General features: G+C 36.7%; 1 protein-coding gene across 11 annotated transcripts in view; it reads right to left on the reverse strand.

Moving 5' to 3' along the window:
- SYNE1 (spectrin repeat containing nuclear envelope protein 1) overlaps positions 1-12020 on the reverse strand; it is a 289372-nt gene that overhangs the window by 17588 nt on the left and 259764 nt on the right. For 8 of the 11 annotated variants that reach the window (XM_090135604.1, XM_090135609.1, XM_090135608.1 and 5 more), the window contains 7 exons: positions 9569-9756; positions 7028-7178; positions 3906-4088; positions 3324-3461; positions 2393-2584; positions 1220-1553; positions 315-383 (listed from right to left, as the gene is read on the reverse strand). In XM_090135604.1, coding sequence (XP_089991730.1) covers positions 315-383; positions 1220-1553; positions 2393-2584; positions 3324-3461; positions 3906-4088; positions 7028-7178; positions 9569-9756 — 1255 coding nt within the window. The remainder of the gene's footprint in view (positions 1-314; positions 384-1219; positions 1554-2392; positions 2585-3323; positions 3462-3905; positions 4089-7027; positions 7179-9568; positions 9757-12020) is intronic. The other 3 variants (XM_090135612.1, XM_090135607.1, XM_031611877.2) reach the window with 1 other exon arrangement.

Consider the following 12020-nt stretch of genomic DNA (forward strand, 5'->3'; position numbering starts at 1 on the left):
AGTACTGACTTCTGTTGAAAGACTTCAGAGAATAAATACCAATATGGGTAAATTACTGATCTGCTTTATCTTGTTAGCCAGCATGGGAGGGCAAATAGTTTAAATATCATTGTTTTGTCCATGCACCCAATAATACCTTTAATCACAGCAGTAAAGCAGGATAGTTCTACATTAACATGCCAGTGCTGCCACGTAAGAAATATTTATGTTGTAAGTTGTGAAAAGTATAAAAGATGCAATAAGAGGAGAGAGATGTTATGCTTGTGCACTGTAGTATTTGCACCTGGCTCTGCTTAGTGTTTTTTGATGCCTACCAGAAATATTTTTGAGTGCGTTTTCTGTAAGTGTTACATAGGCCTCAAGAGTTTCAGGGATCTCTACATCTGAAAAAATAAAAGCACAGTCTAAATTGACAGCTCAGTAATGACCATGTCCTCATAGCAGGAGTCTTTTTCATGGTATGGAGTATATAAACGGTTCCAATAGCACACATCCTTTCTGGAGAAGGAAAAACGATGAAGACAAATGCACGGAGCCTGCTAAAGAGTCTCTTAATATCCCGGGAAACCTAACTCTTTTTCAGAGCAATGACCTGGAAAGCAAAAGAGCCACAAGATCAGAGTGCAATATAACATTAAGTTTTCCCCCACAATTGGCTGCATTTGCTAATTTTCATTCATTTAGATTTATTATACAAACTATACACACATAGAAGGGATTTCCAGCTTTGCAGGAGAGCAAGAACTGAGATCTCACCTCACCTCACAACTCAGTTGTTGGAGTCTTGCCTGGATATGGACCAAGTTAAGATTTACCTAAGAATCTCACAGTTTGAGTTGTGGACCTCTTCCTCAGCATTTCTTCATCAGTTATTTCTGCACCTCTTACCATATTCAGTATAGCTTCTTCTAGTCAGAATAACTTATGATGCATTGCTGTTACAGATGACATATCCCATCTGGCAGGCTTCAGGCACAGAGACAGAGCCAATTCTCTGTCATATCACATAAACCTTTGCAATTTTCCAAGGCTGTAGTCATCCAGGAATTTCCAGCACTGTGTCTAAGGCCAGAAGGCAACTGGGATCACTTAGCGAAAGCTATTTAAGATTTTCAGGGGCAATTTAAAATACTTTTCTATGAGCATCTTGGCTAAGCAGCAACACAATGTAATATCCGCTCCTTTTTACTGAGAGGGAACACATAATTTGCCACCATACCTGCTATACTAGTTGCTCCTCTCAGATAGAAATCCTTCTCTTGTTCTCCATCTTCCTCCTCAGAGTGCAGTGCCCGTGAAACAGCTGTCTCAAGGTCTCTGCTTAGGTCATAATCATGATCCCACTCCAGAGGGATAGAGTCCACACTTGCAGGGGTATCCCGCCCTGATCTCTCACTTCTCACTGGCTGCGCAAGAGGCAGTGAGAGGTTGGAAGAAGGATGTGGGGAGAGAACACTGTCTGCAGATTTGTCATGCCAGTGTATGTCAGAGAGATCTGCTGATTCATCCAGATCCACCTCTCTGTCAGAAAGGTCATGTTCATCATCTGTCAGCTAGAAGAACAGTGCAAACAGAAACAATCAATGCAACATGCAGAAATACTGCATAGTCAGCCTGGGTAGTGTAAATATATAGCATAAATATAAAGTAGCATTAGGTAATGGTCAAATGATGGTGTTTCCATTTGCATCCTTTTTCACTCCTCCCTCATTATTTTTAGGGCCACAAAAAAATAGAACAAGGAAATTCAGCATGCCTGCTCATTTTAATTACGTGTGGCACCACACAGTCTCACATCAAGAAAATGGCTCCAGACTTTTTACTGATGCCTCTGTAGTGCAGACATCAAGTTAAAGAAAACTTTGGAATCAAATCAAATAGGAAGTGTAGGCGAGCTTTGACATAACTGGTGTTCTCATTATATTCTTTCACACTTTGGAAAACCTAGTTTTGTTCTTTTTCTTCAGTTGGACTTGAGTTATCAAAAGGAATTTTGCTCACTTTTTTCAGCTGTTAATTCAGTTCTGGAGACAAATTTCAGTCCATACTGCATGGAGAGAATCTCTGTATCTTTTTTTTTTTTTTTTTTTTTTTAATAAAAGTGAACTTAATGAGCTACCAATGAAATTATATATTAGTAAAGCTTTATAAATTTCCAATTTGTGTGAATTTTCTTGATTATTTACAAGCAATCCGGACCTATTAAGTTTGCTTTCTAAACAGGACAAAAATAGCATGCAATGAAGAAAGGCAGTTGGTTAGAGTTGTAACAAGATTAAAACCACAAGATTTTGGGGAAATTTACATGTTAGTTTGCTTCAACATGTTTCTCTCTTCTTGTTCTCACATTTTAAAATTGGAGTAAGGCAAATACATATGAAAGTATACACACAGGAAGATGGATCAGTTTCTTGTGATAGCGCTCCACACGTCCAAAGACCTCTTGACAGTAACGACGTAACTCATCTAGTTCTTCTTCAATGACAGCTGCATCCATGGGTTCACTTTTCTCAATTAGTTGCTCACCCTGAACAATTATCTGGTGGATTTTGTTGTTGTTCAGTGAAATTTCTTGCTGGAAAGCCTTTATAAAAGAAAAATCCATACTTTATCAATGAAATCTACATTAAGACAACCTAACTATTAAGGATACAAGTCTTAGAAGCTTTTTTTTTTTTTTTTTTTTTTTCCAGTGGAATGGTGTGGGTAACAAACAGAAATGATTCTAAATATTCTGGCATGAGAAATTGAATTTAGCATTCCACAGTCTTTCGTGTCAAAAACAGTGATACTTCATGGTTTACCATCTCATTTCTCTCTTGTTGTATTTGGACAGAATGCTCTTCTCTAAACAAGCCATGCCTGTGACCAAATGTCTAAAATGGACACAGTTTCTAAAGCTAACATAATGGAATTTTGGATAACATAAAACGAGCCCTGTTGGCATTTTTTTTTTTTTTTTTTAACACCAAATAATGCATGTTTTTTGATGCAGAAATGGTTGAAAAATGTAGTAATTATTAGGTGTCAACAATAGTGGAGACTTGCCATTATTTTTATTGACAATTCCTTCTGTAATTAGAGAACTATCACCCTTGTTTTTCTGAGAATTTTTCACTGCTGAAAGATCTTTTACTCTGGCAGAAAAGTCTGCATTGAAACCTGACATAAACCAGAACTTATGAAGATGAAGTCAACCTGAAAGAATCAAGCTGTATCCCACTGCTCTTTGGCAAAATGTTTATTAATATTTTTTTTTCCTCTATGAATGTTTATATTCATTTTCTCTTCCCTCCTCCTCTTTCCATTCCATTATTCTTTACCTTAAGTTGCTTTATCTTTGCTTGGACATCACACTCTGAGAAATGCTCTATGTTGGTCAGTTGCAGGTCCATCTCTGTTAGCCATACCAGGATGCTATCACGTGCTGTCTCAAACTCCTCACGCTGGCCAATAAAATGCTGGAGATGGGGAGTGGGAAATGGAGTGGTGTGAAATGACTAAAAGGACCCCAAAAACCAGCAATAAGCTGTTTAAAAACAAATAACAACTCCAACAACAAACAATAGTAGTTCTCCAGAGAAACAATTTTCATGCCCTTCAAACTTAACCCAAAATCCATACACCTTTTTCCTACATGATTTCTAGGGTTTCCACTTCAGTAATACCACCTTCATCTGCAATTAGCAGATATATGAAAGTTAAATGAAGGAGGTGGTATTCAAGGGCATCAAGCATTTGGCTATAGACTACAGTTCTCTTTGAAGAAATCAAAGAAAAAATTCCCTTCTTCTTCCAAAGGTAGAAATCCCCTCAAAAACTCTGCAAATGCATTAATCTGGAAGCTTCTGGAGCACCCTTGATTCATAAGGACCATATTGAAAGTTTAAAAAGAGAAAAAATACTTTTAGCCTGCGTAGGATGGAGGTAACTCGCTTTTGTAAATTGTCCCATCTCTGGTTCCCCTCATGGACCATCTGCTTGAGGCTGCAGTCGGAATCAGTGCGGTTCTCCCGGGCCAGTCGGCGGTACTGTTTATTAATCAGTTCCAGCTGAGTCAGACTTTCATGCACCTGTCTCTGGAAGGCCTAAAGAAGGATGCATAAGACACCATCAGCTTCATGTTTTGAATAGCTACCACAGAGCGTGTTAGAGAAAATACCATGTAATGAGTTGATTGAATTAATCTCTTCAAAAATTATTAATCATGTTTCAAAAAATGTCCTCTACCATTGTCACAAAAAGAAAATCAAGCAAAGGAAAACTTATAAACTACTTCACCATATTTCTCTTGAACACAAGTGAACAATTTTTTGCTTCCATTGTTGTATCACAAACTTGCTCTCCAATATTGTTTAAAACACAAATAAATAGTCTTTCCCAAAACTGACACTACCCTTCCTAAGGACGAAAGAAGCGTGATGGATATCATACTTCTGTAGAGAAAATTTCATTAAAAACAGCTAACGCAGGATTTCATCCTCAACTATACATACTCTCCATATTGCACTAAAGCTTAAAATAAGTAAGCACATTTTTATGATAAGACAAGAGACAGAGATTAAGAAGTAGGTTTGAGAAAAGAAAAAATATCAAATCCCATACCGTCTTCTCAATCTAACTATTCCCTTTGTTTAAGTCACTATTAAACTGAGTAGGGGACAACCAACAAGCATCAAATGGGTTTAAGAATGGAATGAAGTGCTTAGCAAAACTGAAGCCATTTAAAATTGTACAAGGAGAACAAGGGAGATCATTTTCATAGCAGAGGCATAAATATGACTGTATTTCCTAGGATCATGAAATCCACATGCATGCAGTTGCTGCTTCACCTGTTACCAAGACATGCCCAGCAAAAAGAACAACTGTGCATTTGTTTGCTGTGCTTACACAGTTCAGATACACAAGAATTCATCTGTTGCCTTCCACCCTATAACCTGTTTTCATTTCTCAGGAAACAACTGCGGAGGACACAGTTTGACTTTGTATTGTGAATTAAGTGACAGTCAGCTCTGATCTCTGATCAGGAAATGAAAGGTTCTTACATGGTTCGCTGGGTTATTTTTGTTTTTTGTTTTTAACTCAACTGATCCAACTGAGGATAAAGTGGGGAAAATAAAGTTAGAAAAATATTGTCAGCTAAAGCAGAAAATTGCTTCAGCTCTTACTTATCGGTTGCTGAGTTTACAGTAAATTTGCTGAATTCCACTAAATTTTGAACACTGCAGCTGTTGCCTTTTCCATTCTTCCATTTTGGTAGTAGAAGAAAACAAATAATGAAGAAGAGGAGGGAAAAGAAAAAGGAGAAAGAACCCAAATGTAGTGACAACAGGTTTCTAGAAACTTCTAGAAAGTCAGCTAAACTTCACTTTGCAGCTAGTTCCCATTGACACTTTGTAAACAGTAAAAATTCCACAGGTCTGCAGGAGACAGGTCACCATAAAAATTGAGAGTCAGTGAAACAGACTTGGATAATATCGGGTCAGCTGTGAAAAATCAAAGACAGCCAAGATATTTTTGATACTATTTCTCATAGGATGGATTGCTAAACAGGACACTTAAATTCTGGTCATTAAGTAAAATGACAACGGGAAGAAAGTCTGAGACAGAGTATTCATGTCCAGACCTCACCTTAATCCAGAAGGCTGTTTAACAACTAAACCTGGCATTCGGAAATGCAAATATCAAAAAATGAAACCTGAATCAGTGCTTCACAGCTTGTTTCTGAATTAAATCTTAAACTAAATAGAATTAACTGGTGTTAGACATTGTTTAAAATTTGCATTTCTTCCTCAGAGGAAATACTTTCTAGCACCTGTCTTTTTACAATATTGCCTAAACAATTTGTTTTCCTTCTCAGAAACAATTTTCTCTCCCATCTTGATATTCTTGAAATTCTAAAACTGAGCAGAAGATCTTCTGGCTGGATCACCTTCAGAAAATCTGTGAGAACTAGGGTTGTTCAGCCTGGAGAAGGAGAAAGTGGGAGAGAGAATTACAACAGCCTTCCAGTACCTAAAGGGGGAGCCTACCAAAAAGCTGAAGATGAATTCCTTAACAGGAAGTGATAAGGCAGATATCAGGTAGTGATATGACATGAAGTAATGGCTTTAAGCTAAAACAGAGGAGATTTAGGTCAAGCATGAGGAAGAAATTCTTTGCTCAGAGAGTGGTGAGGCACTGGCACAGGTTGTCCAGAGAAGCTACGGATGCCCCATCCCTGGAGGCATTCAAGGTCAGGTTAGATGGGGCCCTGGGCAGCCTGATCTGGTGGGTGGCAACCTTGCCCATGGTGGGGGGTTGGGACCGAATTATCTTTAAAGTCCCTTTGAGCCCAAGCTATTTTGATTCTCTTATTCTATGGTTTTCACCTACAATTAGCAGCATGAACAATGTATGCTTTATACATAAGCATACAGCCCATTGTAAACATGAGAAAAGGCACCACATTGTAGGAGAAATGACAGTTACGTAACCAGCTGTTAAGCACTAACTAAAGTGACAGCTTGTCAACTTTTAAGTATATGTTTAACTTTTAAATCATGAGGACACCATGCAGACATAAAACAATATTTGCATGCACATGCATTTCAAGGATAAGGATCTCTTACTCTGTATCAAACAAGGAAAGATTTCAGAAGGCTGAAGAGTGTTACAGAAAGAAGTAAAGGGATAAAAATCAAAGCTAAAGCTAGGACATAGAACATAGATTTGAATGTACTTACTGAAGGGAGATTAATGAATGCTATGGAGTACTTACTGACTGAGTGTATCAAAGAACTACAGAAGAATAAATGCCAAGAAATCTAACTGTGGTGAAAATACAGCAAGTAAGGCTGGACTGACTTATTAACGTTTTCTGTTTCCACCTTCAACTAGAAACCTGCCAGTGAGGGCAGTTGCAAAACCATAAACTCCATTATATTAATACAGTGCCTGCAGAGTGATTTATATATGAGAAGGAAAAGCACCAGCTGGCTGCTGTAATGTGATCAGTAGATATTGAATTTCAAGTATTAAAAATTACTTCAAATTTCTTCAGTTCTTCCTTAGCAACTGTGTAAAGCACACCGGAGGAGCTTGGGAAAGCAGCTGTCCTCTCAGAGTTTTTTAGCCAGTCTTCAAATCTAGAGTAGTCATCCAAAAACTTTTGCCATAACCGCCACGTCTCTTCAATTCTGCAATAGATAATGGAAATTAAGCGAATGCTCAGGCTGAAGGCCAGATGACCTACAGCACTTTAAATAATCATCAACAAAAGCAAACAATCACTGCATCAGACAACAACTGGCTCTTTAACTAACTAAGACAGCAGGGTTGATAAACAGGCAATGGGGAAGATCAGCTCATTCCAGACGGGGCTGGAATAAGATGATGGTGGGTTTTTTTAATGCATCTAATTTTGGTAACAGTATAAAAAAGAACATTATAAACATGCAACAGGAGTTGGAAAAAATAATAGCACATACTAAATAACTTCAGAAATAAAGACTAGCGTAGGTACCTAAGCCATTCTTTTAGAGATTAGAAATTCTACACTACTTTCAACCGCAGATTTTTTTTTTTTTTTTAATGGAATACTGGAGATGTTACAGCACACATTTTAAATTTCTTGGTCATTATTCCTCATTGCAAAGGGATATGAACTTGCTTGGCTTTTTTGGCATTCACCAACAAGTTATATTGTAACTGTTTTTTTTTTTTTTAATCAAAAAAAAAGGTAAAATTTATACAAACTTTTCAAATAAACTACATAGGCTGCTTTCAAAGTAATGCCTTCTATTCATTTCCATGTAAACTGTAACAGATACAAAGAGCACCATAACACTATTTGGTAAAGCAAATTCTCAGCTACAAAACACTACTTTTCAACTTAGTCACCACCATTAGCTATGCATTTTTGCCAGTGATGAACAAGAGCCTGCAAGCCATGCTCATGAAAAGCTGCATAGCTGTCCAGAACATAGCTTGTCTTTCACGTCACAGTTGCCACTGCTGAAACACACTGTTCACCACCTCACTGTGCTCATATCCACTGTTTGGTCTCCATAAAATCTTCAGCAAGTGTTGATGAATATGAATGGGTGCAATTTTTTTGCATGAAGGAATTCAATTCTACACTATGGCTTTACACACACTTCCATGTCAGATGTTGTTTTGTCTGACTGCCCCTCTGCTGCCATATGTTGTTTGTACAGCAACAAAATGTAATGGAGTATTGTTGGGAAGGCTCCATCTCTACTGCCATACCACCAACATCAGCCTCTGAAATTGTGGGCCAATATGATAAAGTAGGAGGCATTACTTTTGGAGCAGACCTCATATTTGACTTCAGTTGAGTATGTGAAATAGTGGTTGGCTCTTTACTCTGTATCCAAATTGGCTTAATGTTGAGACTGCGAAATCCCAAGAACTTCAATATGAGATCTTTTTTGAGTACAGGCTCTATTACAGCAGAACTTTGTACGAAGTAAAATTCTGAATAATTATAGCTCAGTCAATTTACTGTTACAAATCTATTAACAGCACAAATTAAATTGGAAACAATATAAAATTACTTAAAGATAGCAATCTCTGGATGTGAAGCAGGATAACAAAAGCAACAAACTCTTTGCTTAAAATAAATCAATAAATAATAAGTCCCTAAGTACATTAAGAGCACCCCACAATAGAAAGTTCAATTCAGCATTTTGAAAATCCATAAAATTTACCTAGATTAATAACTTAAAAACATACAGAGAATATCATCATAAATATAGTTCAAATAGCTACATGAACATGCACTATTAGTGATCAGCTCAGAGCATAAAGCATAGGCCCAAAGTAGTCTACATATTTCTGGCTATCAAATTAATCCGTGCTATCCGAGATGGGAATAGAAAACTATTGACCTCTGATTTATTAATTGTGTTGTCATATTTCCAACCAGCATTTCCATACAAATGTCTGGAATCCATGGGCACGCAGTATACAGATGGTCTAAGCATGTGAGTCATGAATGTAAATAAGACCAAACCCAAGTTACACAGATATTACTGGCCCTTCTTGCTCATCTAAGATAGTCAGATTAAGAAATTTCAGATGAGTGTTCATTCCAAAAATTCTTCCAAATCAAAATTTTCTTATAGAAGAAACTGCTGAGGAACAATAAGAATATGAAAACTTTAATTAGATAATTAGTTTCATCATCAGTCTAAGAAGTTGCAAGATACATGTACGTATTACAAGTCTTTCTTTTTGCTCACACTTTCTAAACCTTTTGAAATCATTGCTACATCTAAATTTCCCCAAAGTTCTTTTTCATTACTACTATGAAATAAGTGAAATCAGACAGTATTCCATCAAAGGCCTCATGTCAGCAAAATTTGGTAACTGACATGTACTTTGTATAATGACAAAAATGCAACTTTTTTTTCCCCCATGGCATGATAATTATTTACTTCTATTCAGTGTATGTTCTTTTTTCTGATCTGTAGATTTTTTTTTTTCAGTAATACAAACCTATCACCTACATCCCATCCTGTATTTGTGCATGTGGAAAGAAATACTGTCAGCATTATAGACTTACTTAAGTCGCCTTTCCATTGACATTGCACAAATATTCCTCCATCTTCTGTCCAAATTACGTGTAGCCTGCTGGATAGAGTCACACTCTGTTTCTGTGGCACAGGCATCACAGTCGTGAAGAAGCACTTCACACAAATTGAGAACAGATGCCACTCCAGTGCTGTGTTTCTCTATGTCTCTCTGAAGTTCCTGCAGATGAAGAAATGAATTCTTAAGAGAAATCACAAAACATGTAACCATAGATGCGTTTCTGCTCTACTTTTTCAAAACAAACTTAATACAATTGCAAACAAACAAAAAAAAAAGCAACCATCAAATTGAAACAAATAATGTGCTTGTGACAGCACAAGTGATGATGCAATGTCATCAATGAAGCTAAAAGAATCTAGCAGCATAAACAGCTCCCTCAGAGTCTATGAACATCAGACCATCATCTGGGACAAACTGCATGCTCAGCTGAACATCTTTCACATACATTTAATCAACATTACCAATAAATGGTGCAATTATTCCCAGCCCTTCACTGTTATCACAGAGAATGTAAAGCAGAAGTTAGTAAGAGAAGTGTGGCAAAAAAAAAAAAAACAACACACCTGTTCATATCTACTGCCAGGGTTTGATGGAGGTATCCTTTGTAAGCCTACTCACAAAGGTGAGCTAGCTCCACAGTGGCACATCTGACATGGTGACTAGCAATACACATCAAACAGTGCATACTTAGTAAGAACATTTTCCTTCAGCTTTCAAAATTCACAGCATTTTAAATGAAAGCATAGAAGAGGATTTAGGACAGAAAGAAAATGCATTTTACTTGTCTCAGCACAAATTAAACGTGATCTGTATTATTTCTTATGCTGTTTCCTTGGTTGTGACTGTGGTATACTGGTGATAATGCTTCTTCCTGAAGGATCTTTTCAACTACTGTCTTGAGCTACTGGTTCAAATTGAGACAAGCTATGAAAGTAATTGACTATTTCTGTTGGATAAGCACACAGAAAAGAAACCCTCCTTAGCTTCTGTCTAAATTTGCAATGAACCATCAGAATATCAGACAGAAAAATTAGGACCAAGGTCAAGGTAACATAACCCAAATAGTAACCAAGAAGTACTGATGTGTTCACATCAGAAAGTGAAGATTGCATCTACAACATTAGATTTACGTTTGGTTCACGTGAAGAAAATTACCTTAGCTAGGATAATTATAGATGGGAAATTTTCTTTAGGAGAACAAGAACTTGATAGTCTGAGGCTAAGTAGAAGTAAAGTACTCTTTATAATTTTACTAGTAGAGAAAAGTAGAAACACAAAAATTAATTTAGCATCAACATATTGTGCTGACATAACTCAAGCTCTAACTAGACAAGTGTTGCTAACAACAAGAAATATGAAATTCTGAAATAGTCTTCCAGCAGGAAACAAGGTCTAAATGTGGAATATAAAAATTCCATCAAATTTTAAATGGAGCAATGTTATCTTATATCAGTCATCTGATTGGGTTGTGATGGTTTGTGATGGTGAATAACTTACTGTAACTTAATAACTTAATTCCCTCTTCTCATCTGTGAAACAAAAGGATATTTTATGAGCATTGACACAAGACCATAACATGGAAAATCATAATATTTTCTCCTTCAGTTGTGGTCTGCTCACATGCCCAGAAAATGGTCTTCCATCATATTGTACTTATTCTTTTTCTCCCTATCCTCCAAAGTTATATAAGGGTGGATGCTATAAATACTTTTGATACACTACAAAACACATACTTCAGACAGCTATAAAATTTGAGGTTAAGCAAGTTCAGGTAATACAATCTCCTTTTCACTGTTTTGGAGTAGAGCAGTAGATAGACCAATTGCCACATTGGTAGTCCTGAGGATTCCTAAGAATTAAATTTTTATTCACATTCAGAATTTTTTTTTTTTTTTTACAAGTGATAGCCATTTTTTTCTCCACAGATTCAGCTTCTTTCTCAGCTTTTTAAATTTTCTATGCTTATTAGAAAACAATTAGCCTTTTGGTTAGTTTACAGAAGGAGCATTACTTCTACACATCACTGTCACTCAAATACAGGTTGGGATTTCTAATCATCACAAAAACAAACACAATTTTTCAATTTCAAGTGGTAGCAGGCTGAGATAGTAAACAAGTAACTTCTGAAATACAGCTTTCAATCCTTGGAAAATGCTGCAGTGAGGTTACACTACCTTCCCAGGATATCCAGTTTCAATTGCCTCTTAATTTCACTACAGAGACCAGCAACCTCCAAAGCTCATTCTTGGCTGAAGAAGATGCTGAGAAGTAGACAATGAAGTTACAGAGATGGAATTTGTCCCTTCTCTTTCACAGCATAATATTTTTAACATAATGTTGTACATGAGCAATTGGTAGCAGTATGAGCAGGAAAGATAATGGCCTCAGTGGAAGATTAAGCATGGAAAAGAACATTAACAGGG

Source organism: Phasianus colchicus, chromosome 2 (assembly GCF_987193195.1).
Source record: "Phasianus colchicus chromosome 2, bPhaCol1.hap1.1, whole genome shotgun sequence".
In the NCBI taxonomy this organism is placed as follows: domain Eukaryota; kingdom Metazoa; phylum Chordata; class Aves; order Galliformes; family Phasianidae; genus Phasianus; species Phasianus colchicus.